Source organism: Amaranthus tricolor, chromosome 8 (assembly GCF_026212465.1).
Source record: "Amaranthus tricolor cultivar Red isolate AtriRed21 chromosome 8, ASM2621246v1, whole genome shotgun sequence".
Taxonomy (NCBI): Eukaryota; Viridiplantae; Streptophyta; class Magnoliopsida; order Caryophyllales; family Amaranthaceae; genus Amaranthus; species Amaranthus tricolor.
The window spans coordinates 27,094,715-27,119,379 of NC_080054.1; the positions used below are offsets into that span (position 1 = coordinate 27,094,715).

The following is a 24,665-nucleotide window of genomic DNA, read 5'->3' on the forward strand; positions in this document are numbered from 1 at the left end:
ATAATATTTTACTTGTATCTTTATTTGATCCACCCACGTTAAATTATATGCTTAACTCTTTATAAAATGAAGTCCAAGAAGTTTAAAAGTTAAATTTTCAGCTAAAGTATTACATTTAAAACTTTCAAAATATTTTTGATGTGGGGTTCCTTAAATTAATTTTCAGCTAAAGTTAAATTTAAGTCCCCACAACTAATCATTCAATAAAATTGAGCAAAAAGCAGAATTTACTCCAAAAACTTATGGATATTAAATTTTTTAATAGACACACAATGAAAATCGATGAACACGTCAATTTATTAGGGGATAAATACTTGCCATATAAATGTACCATTTGAAATATTAAGCAGAAGTGCTTTAAACAATTACTTAGTTTTGAGCCCAAGTCTCCAACCTTAGGGTTTTATATTCCTCTGTTCTAATAAATTAAACCAATTTTTCTTTCTAGTCTGTTATATTGAATCCGTTAATTTCTTTATTTCGCTATAATTGACAATTTCTTAAATTTCATCGCATTTCTACTTTCTAGGTAGGCCTATTTGTTTGAGACATGAGGCAATACTAGAGGTGTTCACTCGAATCATCGGAATAATTATCGATTCACTAAAACTTGGCTGAGACCGTCTCAAATTGAGACCAAGAGTGTAACCGCCTCGAATTATGAAGGCAAACACTAACTAGAATTTAGTATTAATCAAGCGGAATCTTACTTTTGCCAACACAATTAAGGGGTTACTTAAAAGTCCAACCAATATCCAAGTAAAATATTCGAACCAAACTAAAGCAATATAACGGAAGTCTTAACTGTCCAAAATATAGGAAAATTACAACCAAATCGAAATAAGTCCAATGTTCAAATTACATCCTTAAAATAGTCTTAAATCTAAACAACTAAACTAATAGTCTCTCAAATACAATAAAGAGATCTGAACAAAAGAGGAGTCATACTCCAACTCGGGTTCATTTTCCGCTCGCATATCCATTCTCCGTCAAAGTGCCATAGGGGTTTACTCTAACAAAACTATTGGAAAAATATACAAAGCATAACATCAGCAAAAAGGCTGAGTATAAACATACTAGTGTCCGTCAAGCAAGTTATTAAAACCTTTTTTATTTGAGTAAATTCATTTTGAAATATGTTTTTTCATTTTAAATCATATTATTATTCAAACCCAGTTCAATGGCTCTATAGTCATTTCAAATTCTCATTTTCCATCATAAATCATAAGATCTCAATGGATCCAAATCAATTTTAAACTCATCATAAGTTTGCATGGGTACTCTGTGAGTCATCCTGTGACTCGTTTGGTAGTCGGTCTACCGTCCACGACATGTCCGGTAAGTGTAACACAATGATATCGTGAACAATACGCGCTCAACATTGGTGAGTCGTTTAATCATGCACACAACATTTGTTGTGGCATATGTACCCGCCATTTAGGCTAAAACATTTTTGTATATAATGTATATCTTGTAATTTCAATAGCATTTTAAAGTCAAAAATATCAACTTTTTCCATATGATAAACATCTTTTATTTGCAACACAGCAAAACATACTTTATTTGCAACTTAGCAAAATCAAATCATAATATTTCCCACATGGGTAAAACATTTAGCATAATCATATCATCAAACATAACCTTTGTATTATATTGGGGCATTACTAGCATGTATGGAACTTTATTGTAACAAAAAGTGATTAAAATTCAATACAATTTTTCAAGGAAACCAAATGTTTCGTTTCAATCCTTCTTAAAGAAAATATAACTTAAAAGAGTTTTGAATTCATTCAAAACAACTAGAATATAATTCATAAGTCTATAAAATCATTATGACAGAAGATTTCATAAAACGCTATTCTCTTAAGTATGAGATAGTTTTGCCGGTAATAAAATCGATAATTGATTTACAAAATACATATTAATTCTCCATCAAGGCCCAAATTAATCAAGTCATTATAATAACTTATTTAAAATGAATTTAAGGTGGTCCCATCAGATTATAATTGGTTATGCGAATTTATAACGATCTTACTATTATTTTCGACAATTTAAATATTCACCGTTATTTAAATAGTGTCTTAAATCCGTTAAATTTATAAACCATCTAAGTTAAAATTTTTATACTATGAGGTAGTAGCTTATTAATATAATTATAAAATTTTGATATAGGTCTATTTTTACCCAAATTTAATTTAACAATATTACACCTTTTAATAAATAAATATTTTCTATTAATTTAATAAATTAGTAAATAATTAATAATTTATTTTATAAAATTATACCAAAGTTCCAAAAGTCCTATAACATGTTTATTAGGCCATTTGAACTTATAAAAGTCATGTATGATGTTTTATTATTTTGTATAGACATTTTAACGATAAATAGAATAAAATAGGTTTAAAATTATTTGAGTTCGAATAAAACATTATAAAAATTATATGATGTTTCAGAAGCTATTTTAAAGGGTATAAAATTTTAAATAACCATTAAAAATCATTTGGGGTATCTTTAATAATTAATATCGTTATTTTACCGATAAACCAAATAAAATTTATTTAAATCCATTTATGGTCACGAAAATCCATATAAATTTTTAAACATCTATCTACTATTTATATAAGTGTCTCATAAAGTTTTCATGTCCAAAAGATGTCATTTAACATTTATTTTATATTTTACCGTTTTCTAACTTACCGATTGTTAATAATCGAGTAAAAATTATTAAGGTCCTTAAATGTCAACGAAACCTCCCCAAACTTTTAATAATTTTACTTACTGTTCATATGAGTATGTGATAAAAATTTCAAATCCATATGTCTTTGTTTGGTAATTATTTTATATTTTACCATTTTACAATTTATCGTTTAAACAATTTAACGATTACTCAAAAATCATGAAAAAAATTCTAAACTAAATATATTCTGTCCAAATCTTGTTGGAGACATTATAATATATTTTTATTAATTATTTTTGATGATGAAGAGTTTATCTAATACCATAGTTTATAATAAGAGTATTTAACACTTTAAAATCCATTATAATATCAATTTAACGAATAATTTCAACAAAAAGTATCCAAGGGATTTTCTTAACATATAGCTACTGAAAATTTCTTTTAAAATGAATTTCAAAATCATTTCTATCACAATAATTTGCACAAAGCAGTGTTAAATATGCCTTTAAACATTCAACATTTTATAAAATCAACATACATGATGCCCACAATAATAATACACGTAATAAATTATTCTATACTCAAAATTATCATTTTGACATCATTTTTCAAGATTTAAGAACTCCTCTTTGGGAATTTTATTTTTAAAAATAATTTTATACGCAAACTTTCCCAACTTGTTCTTAAATCCTTTAAAAATCACCCATGTGACATGCCTCTATCCTTAGCTCCAAAAGTACTTCTCAACCTTTGGTACAACTTCTCAATAACTAAGATCCAACTCTTTTGCTACAATTATTTTTAAAGAATTCAAAAATACCATTATTTTGGATCTTTCTATGTAACTTGATGATTTTTTATTTCTAACTAAAGATTGTTAGATCTACTTACCCTTTGATATTTTTTTTAATTTGGAGATTGATTAGTGTTGAGCAACACTTGTTGAACAAGTCCCACAACTTGAGAGTTTTTTGGCTAGGAAACACAAATAGGAGATTGTAAGTTGATGGAAGAAAACTATTTCAAATTTTCTTCTTTTGGCCGAAATTCTAGGCCTTCTTAGGAGATTATCTTTCTTAGTTATTATGATGAAATACCCATTTTATATTAATCTTAGTTTATAGAAAGTTTTCATGTAAAAAAAATTTTATATGAACAAGTTTTAACAAAACTAGTGGAATAAAGAAATGAACATAACTTACTCTATGCTTGGTGGAATTCTTCAGGTTTGGTGTCTATGAAAAGCTCTTGAAATGAAGTTTATTTTTTATGAAATATTTGAGTTTATAAACATAAATTTTTGAAGTTTTAGATGGTTTTTGAAGGACATTTGATGAGAAAAGAAGGTGTTTTTGCTAGAAATTGTAAGATTGAACTTTTATTGTGCTTATGGATGAGTTTAGGAGTAAAATGAAGAGTGAAAGAAACTTGATGGAGCTGAAAATCTGGACAAAACATATGTCTTGATTTATCATGTTTGCATGCTTGTTATGATGGTGTTTTGGGTAAGAACAAAAGGGGCTTTGGATAGAGAGTTTGGTGGATTATGTAAATGGGTTTTGGGGCTAAAAGAGGGGTAGTATGGCAGCTAGGAGCTGCTGTTTTGGGCTGATTTGAGGGGATTTCTATCCTCAATTTGGTCTAATATGGTATAAGAAAGGTTTATCTAAGATTGTTTAAGGTTTGGGTAAAAATTGTTATACATGTAACAAGTTATGTAACTCGTACTTCATGTGTAAAAATCACTTGTATGTGTATGAAATATTTAATTTATTCTCAACATGAGTAAATAATGTTTTCGGTTAAGTATTATAATTATCCTGAAATGTTATAGGTAGTTGCTCAACTTTAAATTTTACCTCCAAAGTTTACGTTACTTGTTACACTTTATAACTACGTTATGAGTTGACAAGTTTCAAATCATCATAGAAATTTTTCAAATTACAACCATCACTAATTAAAATTCAATTAGTAATGAACAAATATATAAAAAAAATTAGGCGCTAAAAACGACTAATGAAATCTCATTAATAATACGACTATTTCAAAGAGTGGGCCGACAAAATTCGCGCGTGTAACATCATCACACGTTTTTCCTTATTTTTTTTCATTTTCTGGGCATGTATTAATTTTGACCTTAAAGATATCAATTTTAAACTCAAAGGTATCAATTTCAACATAAAGTAATACTTAAACATATCAATTAAAGGAAAAAAAATTCAATTTGAACCTATAAGTGATCAATTTTAACGTTAAATTGATCAATTTCTACCTACATATGGTTCTGTTTCACAATTTTAGAACGAAGTTATATTAACTGGTATTATTCTATCATTCTATGGATGAATTTCAAACAACAAATGAATAGTCAATAAAACTATCAATAATAGTGTTAAAATTATTAACATATTAAATTTGAACTAAATGCTATACAATATATCTATATAATTTGAATACTTATTTTTAAAACAATAATTAAAGATTAGAAGTTTAAAATTGAGTTATATTATAAAATATCATTGTCAAATTATATGTCATAATTTAACTATTAGCATATTCAATTTGAACTAAAACCTATACAATATCTTTATAGACTTTGAAATACTTATTTTGAAAATAATAATTAAAGCTTATATGTTCAAAATTGAGTTAGATCATAAAACATCAATTGTCAATTTATGTGTTATAATTTAATTATTAACATATTCAATTTAAACTATTTACAAATATATATAAAGGTGTTGAGAAAAGAGTAATATCACTATTATTGATCGATGATTAAAGAGTATAAGTATTCTTATGTTCCATTAGAACCATCATATTGCATTGAATAAAAGTACTTGTATTGTAAAATGTTTTACACTATTATTGATAGTGTTATTGATCATTCATTTGTTGTTTTAAATTCATCCATGGAATAATAAAATAATACCATTTTATTAACTTGTTCTCAAATTGTGAAATAGAACTATATTTAGGTAGAAATTGATTAGTTTAACGTCAAAATTGGAATTTTTTATGTTAATTGATTTGTTTATAGTTTACATTAAGTTGAAATTGATACCCTTTAAGGTCAAAATTGATAGCATGTGAGGTTGATACATGCGCGAATTAGGCCGACCCACTCTTGGTCTCAATTTGAGACGGTCTCGGCCAAGACCAGCTGTTATGGATTAGGTGTTTATTGTTCAGGTCGAATAAAAATTGGATTTTGTGTCCTATATTATTTTCACATAATTGTGAATCATTTCTAAAATCGAATCAAATCGAATTCGGTCAAAATATCGACTGAGGATCATCGAAAACGTTTTAGAGAGTACCTAAACATTTCCTTATTAAAAATTTCCTTATTTTCACCTTCTTCAAGCCACACAGCCGCATACCTTTCCCCTCCCTAGGGTTTATACGTCGACTTTCCCATTTTTCCCTCGTTTCCCACTTTTCAGTTTTCACCCTTAAACCCCAAATCCTTTCTTCTTCTTCTTCTTCTTCTTCTTCTTCATTTTTTCTCTATCTTTTCTAAGTCCCAATTTCCGCCATGGCAGGGGGCAGTCAGCAAGCAGTCTCTCTCCTCACCAATATCGCTAAAGCTGCCTTCGGGATTGGCGCTGGTCTAACTGCTCTCAATTCTTCTCTTTACAATGTCGATGGCGGTCAAAGAGCTGTTCTCTTCGACCGTTTTCGTGGAGTTCTCGATGAAACTGCTGGTGAAGGGACTCATTTTCTCATTCCATGGCTTCAGAAACCTTTCATCTTTGATATTCGAACTCGTCCTCATTCGTTTTCATCTATGTCTGGTACTAAAGATCTTCAAATGGTGAATCTTACTCTTAGGGTTTTATCTCGTCCCGATGAAAGCCGTCTTCCTCGTATTTTTCAAGTTCTTGGTTTGGAGTATGATGATAAGGTTCTTCCTTCTATTGGTAATGAGGTTTTGAAGGCTGTTGTTGCTCAGTTTAATGCCGATCAGCTTCTCACCGAGCGTCCTAGGGTTTCTGCTCTTGTTAGAGACAGCTTGGTCAAAAGGTATATTTGTTTTTTGGTAAATTTTTACTTTCATTTTGCTAATATTGAAAGAATTATTTGATTTTTCACCAATTTTTTGCTTTGTAGAGATCATAAATTATTAGTTTTGGTATCTGCTACTCCTATTTGCGAAATGCTTTCAAGAGATGATAATGCATTCTGAAGGATTTTGCTGAACTAAATTGTTTAACTGGAGAAACAGTTGGTATTCTAAGAGAATCTTTTAGTTTTGGTAATTGGTTGTGTCTTGCATTGGGATTTGTGAGTTATAATTGTCAGACCTTAATTGTTCTCAAATCTTAGTTCGTCATCAATAAAGTCATTGTATTTTGTACATGTAGATGCCATCCTGTTAAGTAAGTCATCATATTTGTTTACGTTAGATTTTAAACTAAGGACTAGGGAGAAATTAATTTGTCCAATTTATTTTTGAAATTAGGTTTACATGCTTGTGATTTCGGAATAGCTAGGGTTTTGCAGGAATTGAGCTGTTCATTTGGTTTCATATAGGAAATTGCTAGTTTTCTTTCTAAAATCTGTGCGGTGGAATATGCGCTTGACATAACGTCTTTTAAACTTTTTATATGTTCATGTTTTTGAAACTTCATTTTTCTTCCTCAAATTAATGATTGTATGTTAACTATATTTGATAATGTTTTGTTGCTTTTGGCAATTGACTTTGCTTCAAATCAGATATTGGTATGCTCGTAGCAAATATAAACTCGTTCTCATTTGATTGTAGTGAATTGTTATGGGATAAAAATGAAGGTGGCTATCTTATTGTGAAAACATTTATTGCTTTAATAGTTGCTTGGTTGAGTATGTGGTGAATACAAGCACTTTGTTTGGTACTAATATAAATTCTTTCATATTCTTGTCAATACTTGTCTTCTTTCTTTTTACTACCATTCACATAATCCAATTTTGTTCTTATTTACAATCAAACTACACTCTAATAATTCTGCAAAACCTCATGAGAGGACAATGTAGTAGTTAGAAAAAGGTGGAGTAATAACAACCTACTCCTATTTTACGAGCCAAAAGATCAACCATGACCGCATGAGGATTGATTAATTGTTGAAGTGAAGCTTGATCGCTTTTAAAACTTGTAGCTCAAGGAAGACCAAATACACGTTCACATTTATCCACATGGTGGTCACTTCTGAAGTTTGATGAAAAAATCCGCAACTACCAAATGTCCACTCAAAACCCCTTTTAACATTACACAAGTTGAATGAAGACTGAGACTTTTATAGACCATTAATTGATTAAAGATGACCAAATCTAACTACTAGCTTAAGAAGCTTTGATGAGGTCTTTTACAAGTTTTCTATATAGGTTTCTTTCCATGAAAATTGCTTTAAAATCTATCAGTCAACTCGAGAATGCATGCGGTTGATATCATTATCAAAACATTGATTGTTGAACAATCATCATGTGTGCTTGAATGTTGTGTGATAACACCAATAGTTGATAGTGATTTATAAATCAAGATGTATATAGTTAAGAATTGCTACTTTTAAGGATCCCGATGTCTCATTTAGTAGACAATAGATAGAAGACACTAGCACCTTTTTTGGTAATTGATAATTGATAATAAACTTTGACAACCTTAAGTGAATTTAGTGTAATACATATAAAGCCTCACTTTAATGTTTGTAGTAATGAAACTTTATCCTTGGACACAAGTCACATCTTTTTATATGATGACATTAATTCAGAGTGTGGTAATGATTTTCAAGTCTCATGCCAAATCCAATAATGTACTTGCCAAATATGGTTTTCTCATATTTATGCATTGCGACAAATGGCAATTTTAGTTGCACGAAGGATCATAGCATTGTTACCTGAAATCGCAATACGATCAGGAATGCAGGACAGGGACGACATTTTCTTTGGTGACTCCAGAACGATTGGGTACGATTTTGATATTAAAATAAAAAAAAAGGAGTAAGAAAACTAAATAAAAAGCTAAGAATTTTTACTGTACAATACTTGGAATGATGAAGTTAGATAAAAATGAAAAGGAAGAAAAGAAAGATAAAAAGAAATTAAAGGGTAAAACTAAAACATGTGACAAAGCTGACTTTAAGTTAATGATACAAATCCCTCTAAAGCATTTGTAAGTAGTCTCACAACAACTTTATATCATAAAAAACCCTACATTGGTGGCTCCTTGGCTTTTAAGAAACTTAACATGGCAGCACCACCTACTATACACATACATCTCAGCTCTACAAGGGTTGTACGCTATGACGATTTGGGACGTGACCCATGACGATCGGCTACGGTGTCATCCCGCAATCTGAGTAGGACCTTCCTGATTAATAAACGACCCTATGTTTTGCGTTTCAGGTAACATATGATCAAAGTAAAGGTGTTGTAAAGTTAGATAAGAAAGATCTTTCTAGGGACTGTGACTTAATTTTTCATTAGAAAGGAAGTATTGATTAAAATGTTAAAGAATAAGGTTCAGTGCGTGTAGTTTTGATGAAGAGATGCGACTGAAATGTTATGCAATCAAGGGGTACTAAAGTTTATGAGAAAATTGTAATGGACTTTTATTGGATCGTCATTACTATATGAATTAGATTGTTTTAGGCTTTCTGAAGAAATTATTGTAGGAAGATGGAGTCTTTATAATGCGTATGTTATGATGGATGACTTAGTTTTAAGAGGCGCGAGGAGCGAGGCGCGAGGCACACCGAGGCGTAAAAGTTTTTTTTTCTAAGGTCCAAGGCGCAAGGGGAAGGCACGGGTTTTTTGTATGTGAGGCACACAATTTCGCTAAAAGGTTCCAAGGTCAATTTTATTACAACATACAAGTTAGATAAACACTACTTTATCATTATTCTTTTGACTAATTTGTAAATAAATTAGAGATTAAATGAATTATTGTAATAAAAGATAGAAGTAGAAGGGTAAAAAGGAAAAAAAAAGTAACAAGAGAAAACCAATCACTATAAATAAAATAAGAAGAAACGAGAGAGGAAAGAAAATAGATGAGATAGAAGCATTAGAAATCAAAAAGAAACAAGAAGGAAAAAGGAAGAAGAATGGCGGTGCACTTAAAAGACAAGACCGATACTCCTGCTATCTTCATCTACTTTGGCTAGGGCAAGAAAAATGCTTTTTTCTCTTTTATATTCAAATAAACAAGTATTTCTTTGAGGATAATACAGTAATTCAAGCTAAGGTAAGTATTTTAGAACCTGAAACTTGAAAAAAAAGTAAAAAATAGAAGGTAACATATGAGACGAACGTGGCATACGTCTCTTCTTTGCCTCTTGTACTGCATTGCGCCTTGATTCTCTGAGGCGTTTTTCTGGTCGCCTTGGTGCGCCTCACGTCTAGGTGCGCGTCAATTAAAGATGAAGAGATAAAAAAGCGTCGTAGAGTCTTGGATATCGAAGACAAAATGAGAGAAAACTATCTTGTTCATGTGCAAAGTAGACTAAAAATTTACCAGTTGAAAATTGTAGTGTAGTTCTTCGGGTAGACCAAATATGATTTGTGTTACATGGTTTGAAAATAAGAATGGATTGAGATTTACTTGAACATTTAATAATAGATAGGAATGTTTTAAGGGGGAAAATATATGTAAATATTTATCGAAATGTATCTGTTAGTATTAGATATGAGTTGTTAAGTTGGTTTTTTAAGCTCCGTTGTGGGGTAGCTGATAGCTAATCCATAAACTATGCCATGACTTATGATGGAATGTTAGCTTCATTTGAGTGGGTTAATTAGTTGCTGTTGTTTTGTACTAAATATGACCTTGTGATGCACCACACCGTCTCATTCTTTTTGCTATATTCTATTTTGAAAGGTCACATTAGAGAAGAGAATGTAGCACAAAAAGTGGGATGCAGGGAGTAATGATCTTTCATGCAATGCACTGCAGGTGTTTATATTTATTATCTTAGGGTTGTAAAGTCGATGATGAATTTGGAACAATATTTTGTGCCAAAAAGTAAAAAGGAGGGCGCTTAAATTTTAGGGGAAAGAGTAGACTTGTTCTAATTTTTTTTGAAAATTCATCACTTAGATGAAGCTAACTGTATATATTTTCTGTGTATGCAGGGCAAAGGATTTCAACATTATATTGGAAGATGTTGCAATCACTCACCTTTCATACGGTGCAGAATTCTCTAGGGCAGTTGAGCAAAAGCAGGTAGCTCAGCAGGAGGCCGAAAGGTCCAAATATGTGGTTATGAAAGCTGATCAAGAGAGGCGCGCTGCAATCATAAGGGCAGAGGGAGAGAGTGAGTCTGCAAAATTAATTTCCGAGGCAACTGCATCGGCTGGTATGGGTTTGATTGAGTTGAGGAAGATTGAAGCCATGAAGGAGAATGCAGCAACAATGGCGCGGTCTGCTAATGTGACATATCTCCCCACCGGAAATCAACTTCTTTTGGCTATGAACGCACCTGCACGCTAGGAGCAAGGTGAATTGGCTCTGAATGAATGTTAGGTTGTGATCAAGTTTTTGAATGTGCGGAAAGTTTTGAAGGTTAGCTGCTTGTTTTGTTTTTTTATTCTGCCTGTTCATTTGTGGCTCCTCCAAATTTTTATGCAACTTTTTTGTTAAATAATCATAGTCTGATCTTTTGGAACTTTGGAGTAGTAGTACTGAATTTGCTTTTCGAATTCAATATCTTCTAGAAAGACCAAAATTAATTAAAAAACACTTCATAACTTGTTTGCCTCAGTTTACAGTTTGCAATTTGCAACTCTGAGGGTGATCAGTGAGTCGGGTAATATTGGTTTTTAGTTTTAAATTTTTACTGGAGACTTCAGCTTATGGAGGTATTTGGATGTTAGCTGTTAGCTTTTTTAGTTGGCTTGTTTGACCAACTGGAATTGTTGGCTGGCTTTTTTGCCTTTTAAGTTAACTGTGAGTATTGGCTGTTGGCTGGTTATTAGAGAAAAAGAGAAAGTGGGCCAACAAGCCAACCGAAGGAGTAGCTTTTTCATATTGGTTTAAAAGCCAAGCTTTTCAACTGCTTTAAAAGCTATTTACCACACCCTTTTTTTTTAGCTATTTGACCAACTAACAAGCCAAAAGTCAATAGTCAACCAAAAAGCTAAGCAAAAAGCTATAACCAAACACCCCCTATATCTTTTAGTTATTCTATAGGTTGCTATGTTGTAGAAGGGTTGATGATACTAAAGCATTTTTCTTTTGATTCAAATCACTAAAAGTTGAGATCTGCGACATAAATCTTGAAACATACATGTTCTTTTCTCTAAACTACTTTGGAAATTGAGGGATACCAAGGTCCCTAATACTTACGTTGTCTTTACCCATACATACTTCCATCTTTTTTTCTTCTCTTCCTCCACTTCCTACCTCTACTGTTTGTGGTTAATTACAAGATATATTGCACATCCTGCTTTGTTGCATTTGATACCCAACCAAACCTCTGTTCATATTTTGAGTCGAAATGTCAATATGGTTGTCAATTTGAAGGTTAATTACTACATTAGCATTATTGAAGTTACTTTATTTAGTTTATAAATAAAACTTTGTAGTTTTTCTTTTCCGACATTTTCTGTGGTTGGTGTTTTCTTTGGTTTTTTCTTTATTTTTCCTAAGCTGCTAATGCCCATGTTTCATGTTTTCTTGAAGATCCTTCTGATCTATTGCTTTCGTTTTTCTTCATTGCATACTTCACTGATTGCTTTTGGCCGTGTTTTAAAGTTTTAGTTGTGTAGCTTGAGCTTGGTCTTGGTATTGAAGATTTTGGTAGCCACACATTTCATTGCACTGTTTTCGGCTTTTGCATCGTACTTCCACGTCTTGTTCTTCTGCCTCTTAGAAAAACCCTTTTCATTTTGAAAAGCCGTTATATGTCTGGGAAATCTAGCACATTAGATATTGGAGGTCCAGTATAATGTGTTTGCTTAGAGTTGGAAGTTGGGAACTGGCCCACTTGGTGAGAGTAATTAATTTGTATGCTCCCTTGTGTGTGGTGGACTGGTGGTCATAACTAACTGTTTTAAGGCTATACAATTTGTCTTGCCCCCCATAACTTGTGAAATTATAGAAGTAGATCTAATTTGATGTTATATTTGTGTTGATTGATGCAGGCTTTTGGCTCAAGTACTTTTAAAGTTGAAGAAACAAAGAAAATTGAATCTTAATTAGTTTCTAATAATAGGTATGAACACTTTGATCATCCTTTTTTTTCAGTATCGCTGGATTTGAGCGATATGGAAATGGACTTGTGATCGATTTTGGTAAGTGTTGTGATGTTAAATAAAATTGTTTTGTACTATAAGTAATGCAAGTCGGAAACTGTTTGCATCTTATTGACTCTAGGGAGTACCATTCCTTTCATTACTTTGGGTATATACTGAATACTCTCTTTGTCCGTTTAAGTTTGCACTTTTGAGTTTGCACCATATGATTCAAAAAGTTTACACATATGAAGATTCAAAGGGATAGAGTAATTTATTCCTATTCACGTGTTTTAATGATCAATCAGGATATGTCCCGTTCTGGATTCGCAATCCTGATTTGCAACACTTGCATGATGTTTTAAACTTTTTTGCTGAAATGGGTGGATGGACTATATCAAAAGGAGAGGTTGTGAATTTGTGATTGAGATTCGGGAGAGATTTGAGAGAAAAAATAGTGGTTAAAATTGCAAGAGGGATGAAACCATTTCATTATTTTGACGTGTTTCAATTTCGGTGGGATCGCCATAATTAATGTTCATAATTAATGAATTTCTCCGGCTTGACTTGTATGAGGCTGTCTCATCGTGAGAGATCATATTATAACTTTACTTTTTTAATTGATCATTTTAATATTTTAAGTTATTTCTTTAAAGTTATAAGTGATCACTGTTATACTTTAAAAGTTATTATTTTGAGGTTATAATTGGTTAAGATTATAATTTATCATTTTAAGTTTATAAATGATTAATTTAAGACTTGAAACGTATATTGGTTCAACTAATAGAAATAATTTCACTTTGAACCTCACATTTTCTGTGTTTTTGATTTTGCTATACTTAAAATTTTAAACCTCACATTTTGTGCAATTTGGCTATTTTTTATTTTTAAAAGTTAAATCAAAACTAAATTAATCGACATTTTGAATTTGTGTCTATATTGCAATTGTTTTAATTAAACAAAATTAGTTTTTTTTTTCATTTTATAATGAATTAAAAATTAATCGATTGATTTTCGCTTTTTTAATAAAGCCCTTACTTTGAATTAAGTAAATTTTTTTTTTATTTTTTATAATTGAATTGAAATTAAATTGATTTGACATTTTACATTTGTGACTACGTTGTGCTGAACTTAATTACAACGAAATTAATATATACTGTATTTTCATTCTCTTGAGTAATTTAAGAAGTAAATTGATTGATATTTTCGATTTGTCTTTTACGTTTTTATTAATCATAACAAAAATAAAAAAGGGCGATCCAATAAAAAGATAACGACAAACATTAGTTTTCATTATTAATAGTTTTAGTGTGAACAAGTTGCTCAAATATGGTATATAATTTCACCGTTTCAATTTACTTGTAAGGTTTTACACATTTCAATATACTAATTCAATTCTTAATATTTCTAATAATGTATAATAAATTATAAAAATTTAATATTAATAATCTTTGCAATAAGACGAATTAAACAAGATCTCATTTGACTATATTTTAGTCTATAGACTAAAAATTAATTACAAATTAAGAGTGATGAATAAATAGTGGCATTTTTACTAATGTTGCAACTAATATGGAACGAAGGAAGTACCAAACAAGAATCTTAGAGGTGTTTGTCAATTGGAAATTGAGGTTGTCGATTGAGACTTTGGGGTAGAAAGTTCCTTGTTTGTTTTTGAGGAATTGGGCTCGAGAAGCGGAAAGTCCCGAAGAGGTGGTTATTAAGGTGAGATTTGGGTAAGTAAAAAGGTATTTTTGCCTTTAATGAAAATAAAGAAAACACAAATTCTTGTGAGAGACGGTCTTTTTGAGAGATCATCTCTAAATGGACCGGTTCATTATATATTTTTAAAAATATTATAAGTAGACATTAAGAATGATATAAGTAGACATTTAAGATATTGAAAGTAGGTATTAAGAATAAGGTAAATAAGCATTAAGGATAATGTAAGTAGACATTAAGAATATAGTAAATAGGCATTAGTCTTTAATGGGTTGGCCTTATTATAATTGTTTATTGGTTTTTAACTCTACATTATTTGCATGGATATTCACAATACTAATTTGTTTTCTTTACTATTGTAGTATTGTGCATGTGATTTTTACAAGGAACCACGTAGATTTAGTATTAAATAAAGAGAAATCAAATTATATACTGAATTGGTCTTGTATGACTAGGTGGAGTAAAGAAGAGTGTGAGAATGAAAATTAGGAGGAAGGAAATTAAGAGGGACAACAGGAGTACTATACACCAATTTAGTTAAAAAATATATTGTCAACTCAACTGTAATACAATCCATATTTAGGACTGCACTACACACTTTCAAAAAATCAGTTTCTAACTACTTTCAATCTACAAAAAAAAGGCAGATCTAACACGACAAACGATGATTACAACAATATCGAATCAGTCATTCGAAAACTCGAAACAACATGGAACAACATCTATGTTTCACGACTACCAAACGAGCAATTAATTTGCACACAACTTCCGTCGAGATATCTAGTCTCGCACATTGGCAGAAACGTAGCCATGACGAAAGAGAATGTTTGTTTCACCTAAGCACACCTCCAGATTAGAAAGTTTTACTTATCGGCAAGGGCTATAAGCTGATCTACAACAGCAGGTTCGGCCAGAGTGCTGGTGTCTCCAAGCTCATCTAGTTGTCTTGAGGCAATCTTTCTCAAAATCCTCCTCATTATCTTTCCGCTTCTTGTTTTAGGGAGGCCTGGCGCCCAGTGAATCTTGTCCGGAGCTGCAAAAGCACCAATCTGCAGAATTTTGGTAGGAAATCCGTTCATATGATTAATTTATGATTCAACATTGCATTAAGTATGGAATCCATGCTCCAATGCCTCGTTTGAATTGGTTTTTGACTTTTAACTTGTTGGTTGGTTAAAAAGTCGATTTAACAAGAAAAAATCTTTTAGCTAGTTGGTCACCTTTTCTTCATTTAATAGTCAACAATTTAATAACTAATGTTACCAAAAGATCTCCATTAACGAGCAACTTACTACTAGTTCAATAACCAACAAAAACAAACGATCCAATTAAGCCAGACAAAAGAACACCCTCGGACACGGTGATTAAGAACTAACCTGACTTCGGACAGTCATAATAAGGCTTTTACGAAGATCATCACTGTACGGAACACCCTCGACCAAGGTAACAAATGCATAAATACCCTGCCCTTTGACCTACACGAAATTTTGAAGTTGTAAATACAGAGTATTTCTTGTACAATAACAGAACTTACTAAAGAAATATGCTGTACAATTATGAATGAAAGACTCCGTAGTACCTCATGCTCGACTCCAACCACAGCGGCTTCAGCACATTGAGGATGTGAAACTAGAGCAGATTCCACTTCGGCTGTGCCAATACGATGACCACTGAGCAAAATACAAACATGTATGAATCTTTGAGTCATTTGACGTGCATTTTTATAGCTTGAGTTCCTTTGTTCTAATTCAGTTCTACATGTCCGCTGATTTCCTCGCGAATAGTGAATCAAAAAACGGTAACTATGGTCGGTTTTGGGCTATCTTGAGCCATTTTGAGCAAATAAAGTTACACTAATCTGGTCAATGTGGTAACAATATGTACCTCACGTTGATGACATCGTCCACTCTTCCAGTGAGCCAGTAATAACCATCTTTATCCCTGTAACACACAAGTAAAGAATTCAACAAATATACGGGGGCAAGCAAAATCCAGCCATTCAATAAGCTAATGTCACATAATTCGTGATAGTTTTATGATAAATTTATAAAATGAAATTAGTACAATAGTACCTACTGCAGCCATCACCGGTAAAATAATAACCGGGAAATGGCTTAAAATACGTTGTTTCATATCGTTCATGATCACCATATAGAGTTCGAAAGGCTGAAGGCCATGAGTGCTTCATACACAAATACCCGCTACACTCACCTTCTAACTCATTGCCCTTCTCATCTACAATGGCGGGCTGGAAGAAAAACAAGGCAAGAATGAGTACAAGTAGTAGTGTGAATGATGAGGCAGAGAGATGAAATAGAAACATAAGATATTGCAAGCAACCTGAACTCCGAAAAAAGGATAAGTGGCGGAACCTGGCTTCTGCGCCCAGGCACCCGGCAAAGGAGTAATCTGTCAGGAGCAACCGTGAACACAATACAGTCGGCCAGAAACTAACCATATATAGTGTGACTAAGGGAAAAGGAGTGATTTACCCACCATAAATCCACCAGTTTCGGTCTGCCACCAAGTGTCAGAGATGGGACACCTCGATTCACCAATGACATTGAAAAACCACCTGAAAGGAATCGCATTCAAGGTTAACAAGAGCAATCAGATCTTGAAGTTTAAAGGAAGAAGATAAAGAGTGGGAGAACCTCCATGCACTAGGATTGATCGGCTCACCCACACTTCCCAGAACCCTTAGTGATTTGCGTGAGTAACGAGTAACGGGCTGCAAAATAGACGGAGACAATAAACACATCTACGTAGTAAAGTTCATTATTACTACAAAAAGGGAACTTTGTAGTTTCTATGGCTTGTAAGAGTTGCTACACTTCTTGTTTTCATGCTATCCAATGCTCTATTTCGACCCTTAAGTTGTGCTTAATTAAAACAATATTGATTGATGAATGGTAGTTATTATGCAAGTGTAACAACTAATTGAACCAGATGTAGCATGTGGCGAGAGCAGTGATATTCGAGAGGAGCAGCTCAAAAGGCTACCATATATACAGCCGAATGTCACACTGCCAAAAATGTGCAATGCACAAAACATAGGTAACTGCATAGACCAGGATCGAGGGTTATTCTCTCTTGATGTGGAGTTTGTCTCGTCTCTAGATTAGTATCTGATATAGACATACCTCGGTACCCTCACGCATGAGAGATCTGATCAGTGTAGGAGCAGTATAGAATATTGACACTTTGTATTTATCAACAATGTCCCAACAGCGGCCAGCATCTGGATAAGTTGGAGCCTATAATGACAACCAAGCAAACATGCATAAAACAATTGGTTAATACAGGTTTAAATGAACCGACACTTTTGAGTGCCTAACTAGATCAACATATGATCTTAGTGTATCCCGCTCGTAGAAACTATGATCAGGCTCTAAGGGGATGGAAGACAGCGGCCCATACCCACAAAGGAGGATGCGGCCAAAGAGTCTCTTGGTTCGAGAAAGACAAGTAGCTAAAATCGGTGCAAAGATCATGTGTACCCATAAAAAAAACACAAAAATTAGGGAATTAGGCATGTAATTACCCCTTCAAACACAAGACAAGTAGCTCCATTGAGCAAAGGGCCGTATGTGACATAACTATGTCCAGTAATCCAACCACAGTCAGCCGTGCACCTATACATCACATGCCATATGATTTACATCATAAATTTACAGATATACATATAATGATTGTGTTGAGTGTAGTACACAGTACACACATACTGACTTGTTTTTTCAGTCTTACCAGTACACATCGGACGGCTTATAGTCAAAGGCGTACTTGAATGTTGTCGCGGTGTACACCATGTATCCTCCAGTAGTGTGGACGACACCCTAGACGGATTTGGGCATGGTAAGAATTCATAGCTTATACTACAAAGTTGATTAGCTATACTTCAATCATTAATGAAAAAGTTACTTTTGTAAGAGACTGCTTTCGGTGAGACAACCTCAAACAAAGAGCTCATATTCTAATATATCAGATGAGCTATTTAACCCAAGTATAAGGAGCGTCTTTCAATGAGACCATCTCATACAAAACTTTGTGTTAAAGAAACGAAAAGAGCAATAATTATGTAGAATTAGTAAGTTCATAACCCCTTATACCTTGGGCTTTCCTGTGCTTCCACTAGTGTAAAGCAAGAATAGAGGATCCTCTGCGTCAACCCATTCAACATCACAAGTACTCGGGTATTTTGGCACGACATCCTGAAGGGTACAAATAGAATCAATCCCCTTTGAATAATCGTCTCAAACTCACGAAAACGATTAATAATATAAGAGAAGTTGGCTAGACGGGTTACAAGTCTTACAACTTTCTAGTGACAAAAACATGTTAAACCAACTATGTATACCAACCTGCCACCAAATATCTCTTCCTTCCTTCCATTTAGTGTTCTCTTTTTTCAAGGCTGACTGGTTTTCATATGTTAAACATACATCTGTTCAAATGATAAATAGTTCCAAGCTTCACTACACATTCTTACAGAAAAACCAGGAAAGAGTTTAAAACATCATGAGACACATGGAACCGACACCGTATAATGACTATCAAAAAACAATCACAAAACTATTAGAAAAGAATCCTTAAGCATGATTACTTCACTATACAAAAAGGGAGTATACTTTTATATATTTCAGAAACTATGAGGTATAAATTACAAACTACAAAGAGCATTTGGGTATTCAGCTGGTACTAGACTTAGGTTATGCAAATGATATAAAAGCAGTAGGGCCGGCCCTGAGTTTTAAGAGGCCTAAGGCAAGATAAGAATTGTGGGCTCTAAATTGTTATATGGAAGAGGAAGAGTAGGAGTATCAAGATTATATATATATATATATATATATATATATATATATATATATATATATATATATATATATATGAATTTGGGTTAGGCTTGTTCTAGTTTTTGGGATGGGCCCGAGGCGCAGGCCCCTCTTGAACCCTCATAGGGTCGACCCTGACAAGCGGAAAATGTACTATTAAGTCTTTCTCCCATTGATGTGGTTGTGGCGTAGATAATAGGCAGTAGGACAGTAAAAAAATGTCAAGTGTGTACCTACAGAAACGCCTTCCGTATCTGATTCAGCAAGAGCCGCATCAACAATGGCTTTGAGTCCAATAACCTTTGCTCCTCTTTTAACAGCATTGCAAGTAAGAACAACCTTTGGCTTGCAATCTATGATCCGTTGTGCAAGTGATTCGGCAGAGAAACCGGCAAAGACAACCTAAACACACAGAATATTGACAGCCATAGAAAGCAACTTATTTGGTAAGTTTAAAAGCAATCGAATTAAATCATTTGAAGGAGAGAAGCTTTGAGCAATACCGAGTGAATAGCACCAATTCGAGCACACGCAAGCATTGCAATTGGAAGTTCCATTAGCATAGGCAGATAGATAATAACAGCATCACCCTTCTTGACACCGACATCTTTCAAGTAATTTGCTAGCTGTTAAAGCGAGCAAAACGAACCCCAAGTACCATATCAACTTAGTACAAGTTCAAATCAAAACAAGAGCCTAGATCTAAACTAAACACAAAGAAACAATTTCAAATTTTACCTGACAAACTTTCTCCAACAACTGACTGAAAGTCAATTTGTCATCAAAACCAGGATCATTCCCTTCCCAATACAATGCAACTTTGTCACCATTCCCCATCTCAACATTTCTATCCAAACAGTTGTAACATATGTTGGTCATCCCACCTTTGAACCACTGCCAAGATCACAAATTTTCCCACATCATAAGCTCATAATCACATTCACTATTTCAATTTGAACTTCGCCAACAACATTTATTACCCCAATGCCATTAAATGGCTCCCACCTAAGGTGGGGTTTGGGAGGATCGGATGTATTCAGTATTCCCCTTGTTAATGTTAGAACTAACAAAAAAGTTATTTTCGATCGATCCTTATTAGCAAACGTCAGAAGTGGACATGATTTACCGGGTCATTTTACTTTTCCAATAAATTGATCAAAAAGCATGATTTTCAAAATAAAATCAATCACCCACCTCAATGTTAATACTTCCATTTCTCACATCCAAATTCTCAGAGCAAACTTGCCCTCCCCATTTCTTCTTCCAATAAAACTCTTCAGCAATATCTCCCCAAAACCCTGCTGGATCCTCTACTGATCTCTTATACATCTCCAAATACTTGAACCAAAAAAATCATTAATTGTCAATATACTTCCAACATATGAACAAAAATACAACAAAATATATAAAACAAAACCTTAAACCAATCACCATTTTCTAAATACAGCTAGAATTAAACCAAAAAACTTCTAAAAAAATCACCTTATCAGGATTAGAAACAAGTGCATTGTTGGAAAATTCCTGGCTAGGAAAAACCATTTCATTTTCCTCAGAAGCAAGAGCTTCCCCAAGAATAACAGCATTCAAATGGGCTAATTTCCCAGCCCCAGAAGGAAAAATCGGCAAAGATTCAACATGTCTAAGATGATTTTGTGTCGTCAAATTCCTCATTTTCCGGTCACCAGCGACGAAATTAAGATGACCCTTTTCGTGAAATTGACAAATAATCTGACCCAGATCCCTAAAAAGGTAATTCTTTTTGAAATTTGTGGGTCTAGGTAATTGGGTACTATTACTAGTACTTCCACTATTATTGCTATATAACAACAAGGCTCGACTGATTGAGTAAGAACAGGAAAGAGACTGCATCATGTTGTGTTTGTATTGGGGATTGGAGTAGAACGGTAGGTAGTTGCTGACCGTTAAATTTTATACAAATTTGTGAATGACCTAAAAATTGGGATCTGTAATTCTGAAAATACAAATATTAAAATGGGGTATTAAAATAAAGATAACATTTTTAATGGGGAAAATGATAAAGGGTGCAGATCACAAGAAGGTAACTAATTAATTTATTGGAAAAAAAATATTATTATTAATTGCAAGTATTAATTACAAATAAATATATTATATATTAACTATAAAAGTAAGATAAATGGGGGAAAAGAATTTAGGTAATATGAATTTCAATGGAGGAAATTGAGTAAAATGGAAAGGGGATTTAGGTTATAAGAGTAGAGAATAGATTTGATATAGAAGAAAGAATGAAGAGTGACGTATGAAGTGTGAAGAAGTAGGGTGATAGTGGATGATAGGCAATGAGAAAAAAATACAAGGGAGTTTGCATGGTTTGTATCAAATTAACTTGGATTTTGGGACCCCACAAGATAGGCTAACTTGAGCAATGGTCCTTATATTGCTACTCAATCATAGAGATTTGCACCACTCATAACTGGTATAAGTCTTAGTCTTACTTCTCAATCAGGTATATTCGTGCAAAAATAGGATTTGAGGGAAGGATAGTAGATGAATCATACTCATAGTCAATAAAATGAAAAAGATGTGTGGACAATAACTGAGAAAAGTGGTTGGAATACTATCTAAAATAGATAAGTTATTAGATGAGAGAATAATTAGAGAACTTATGAAAGTTAAGGTATTAGAGAAAAAAAAAAATTTTTTTTTGAATTCATATACATTTCTCTTATTTATAGATTAAAAACACATAAATCCATCAACTTTTTTTATTCATTCAATATTTTTTGAACTCATATACATGTCTTTACATAGCAATCAATTATCTTGTATTAATAGCGACTATTCATGAATACTAATTAGTGAAACAAAGCAAGAAATCACAAAACAACAACTCGTTGCACCTTGCGACCAATGTCCATCTCGCAAACTGTTTTGTCACTTGGTGTGACAAAATGTCATTGGGTGCGATCGATTTCTGTTTGCTTTTGCGTTTGATAGCACCTTATGCATATATACAAAATACACACCTCGCGAGTCACGACTACTTTATTTTCTTTTGTTCGAATACTTTATTTTCTTTTGTTCGTGAATGAAACTTTGACATGAAGTATAATAGGACTTTAATGGGTGTCCAATGAATTTTATTCTTACTCGTTTAAGAACTCTTGCTCATATGATCTTAACTTTTTTAAGTTTTGAATGATCATTGAATAATCTTGGCAAAAAAACCAAATGTACAACTGGCATTTTAAATTGTTTTATAAGTTACAAATGAAATGGATGGACTCTAGCTAGTAGGAAAGGTACCATATATTAAATTGTTCTATAAGACAAATGAAATGGATGGAATCTAGTAGGAAAGGTACCATACATAAGTGGTGTCTAGGCATCTAGAAGTTTTTACCAACATAACACCAAGAAGGCATTAATAGAAAAGCTTTTCAGATTATATAATAGGCTGAGGAAAAACAAAAAATATATGAGATTCAATCATATAAATTTAAATTAAAATAAAATTTGATTTTCATAGTTATAAAACTACTTCTTAGGTTAAGAATTCATATTCAACTTTCTTGGCAAAGGACCAAGAAGATTTTGCTATGCTAGTTTGAGATAATTGGGTAAACAAAAATGGTTAATTTTCATGTAATTAATGTGACTCATATCCTTGCTTGTTTTTTTAATGGAACGATGGGTGTTTTATGGGCTGGCCCGAGTAGATTTCTTTGAGTCATTAAAAGATGGGCCATGAAAAATCTTTATTTCATCTGGTTTGGCTAACAACTCATTTGACTCGGTCGGATTTATACGTTGCAGCTGTTATATTTGTTAAAGGAATTTTAGCTACATTTAAAAACAAATTTAATTAATAGGAGTGTAAATTATAAAAATTTTTAGTACGTCTTAATCTTTGTGAGTTATACAAAACCGACCCATTGATAGTCCACCTTGACCCACTATTTTTCTTTATTTCTCGACTGTTACCTTTTAAATTAGGTCGAATCACGGCCTTCTAACGAGTCCTACTCTATTGTACATCTCTAATAGAGACTGCGTTATTTTCTGTATATTAATTGATGTTAACTTCTTGGGTATCAATGTAATTTTTTTCATAAGATTTGGTGTAATCATACCAATACTAAGACATCGTATTCCATCAGAAATCGATGGGATAAGAGTACTAGAGATACTACGAGTACGAATGTACTTATACGATCCGTGGACCCTCTACTCAACTATTCATGGAGCCTCTAAAACTCCTTCACTCGGTTTATTTATCCATAAAATAATACGAATTAAGTAACAATGCTGTACTAAATTGGCTTGGTATACAAAAAAGTTTAAAAGGCACAATTATCCGTAATCTCCATGTTGATTTTGTCAACTAATATTTACTTTATTATACTTAATTTTTTTAATTACATGATATGTTGAAGAAAGAAATGAACTATGAACAATCCAAGAAAGAAATGAACTATGAACAATCGAATTTACAATCCTTATATGTAAAAATAATATTTACTCTAATTGAGATAAAACTCGATTCTCCAATTTATTATACTAATTGAATTAACAAAGCGTAAATAAAGTCGAAATTCGATAACAAAAAAGGAGACAAAAATAATTGTATACTCCATACTCAAGTCAAATTTTTCTTAAAATATATTCTCAATTCTTGAAATACCTCGTGCCGTCATTTTGACTTTGCATATACACAAATTCTTGTGAGAAATAGTCTTTTTGAGAGACCATCTCTAATTGGGCAGGTCCATTATATATTTTTTAAAATATTATAAGTAGGCATTAAAAATAATGTAAGTAAACATTTAAGATATTTAAAATAGGCATTAAGTGATTAAGGATACAATAAGTAAGCATTAAGGATAATGTAAGTAGGCACTAAAAATACGATAAGTAAACATTAATCTTTAATGGGTTGGGCTTGAAATACGTCTCTCAAGAGACTAGCTGTTGCATATACGTCTAGAAAACTGAAACAGATTTAAATTATATGTTAGAATTTGCAAATAAAGGTGTTTGTTGAGTTATTGGATCAATTTTGAATCGTGCCAAAATTGACTCCTGTATCCATATTAAATTATTAATCTTACAATATTAAAAATTAATTATCAAAATTGGATTAAAATAAAATTTAATCATACAAAATGAGGTAAATATATAATAAAATATGATTCCTGTACATGTAGTTGCAAAATCAAAGAAATTGATATAGTCATATATGATAA

General features: G+C 32.4%; 2 protein-coding genes across 2 annotated transcripts; one reads left to right on the plus strand and one right to left on the minus strand.

Annotated features, from left to right (window-relative positions):
• The first annotated feature begins 6,031 nt into the window (after window positions 1–6,031).
• Window positions 6,032–13,133, plus strand: LOC130820454 (prohibitin-3, mitochondrial-like). Its single transcript, XM_057685835.1, has 3 exons — window positions 6,032–6,703; window positions 10,787–11,216; window positions 12,797–13,133. The coding sequence occupies exons 1-2, from the start codon at window positions 6,216–6,218 to the stop codon at window positions 11,142–11,144; spliced, it is 846 nt and encodes a 281-aa protein (XP_057541818.1). The 5' UTR covers window positions 6,032–6,215; the 3' UTR covers window positions 11,145–11,216; window positions 12,797–13,133.
• A 1,999-nt stretch (window positions 13,134–15,132) lies between these two features.
• Window positions 15,133–22,087, minus strand: LOC130820453 (acetyl-coenzyme A synthetase, chloroplastic/glyoxysomal-like). The gene is made up of 18 exons (XM_057685834.1): window positions 20,923–22,087; window positions 20,635–20,778; window positions 20,179–20,334; window positions 19,944–20,066; window positions 19,674–19,842; window positions 18,970–19,052; window positions 18,718–18,819; window positions 18,356–18,444; window positions 18,153–18,243; window positions 17,752–17,865; window positions 17,263–17,339; window positions 17,105–17,183; window positions 16,949–17,017; window positions 16,681–16,856; window positions 16,493–16,549; window positions 16,188–16,278; window positions 15,985–16,083; window positions 15,133–15,657 (listed from the first exon to the last, which is right to left on the minus strand). Exons 1-18 carry the CDS (start codon window positions 21,310–21,312, stop codon window positions 15,472–15,474), a joined length of 2,295 nt encoding a protein of 764 aa, XP_057541817.1. The 5' UTR covers window positions 21,313–22,087; the 3' UTR covers window positions 15,133–15,471.
• Window positions 22,088–24,665: the final 2,578 nt, after the last annotated feature.

Excerpts from the sequence above, each read along its gene's own strand:
- LOC130820454 (XM_057685835.1), top strand. The coding sequence starts at position 6,216 with ATGGCAGGGGGCAGTCAGCAAGCAGTCTCTCTCCTCACCAATATCGCT. Across the intron at positions 6,704-10,786 it reads AGAGACAGCTTGGTCAAAAG|GGCAAAGGATTTCAACATTA; the intron begins GTATATTTGTTT and ends CTGTGTATGCAG.
- LOC130820453 (XM_057685834.1), bottom strand. The coding sequence starts at position 21,312 with ATGATGCAGTCTCTTTCCTGTTCTTACTCAATCAGTCGAGCCTTGTTG. Across the intron at positions 18,820-18,969 it reads GAAGAGATATTTGGTGGCAG|GATGTCGTGCCAAAATACCC; the intron begins GTTGGTATACAT and ends TGTACCCTTCAG. Across the intron at positions 16,857-16,948 it reads ATCCTTTTTTCGGAGTTCAG|CCCGCCATTGTAGATGAGAA; the intron begins GTTGCTTGCAAT and ends TTTTTCTTCCAG.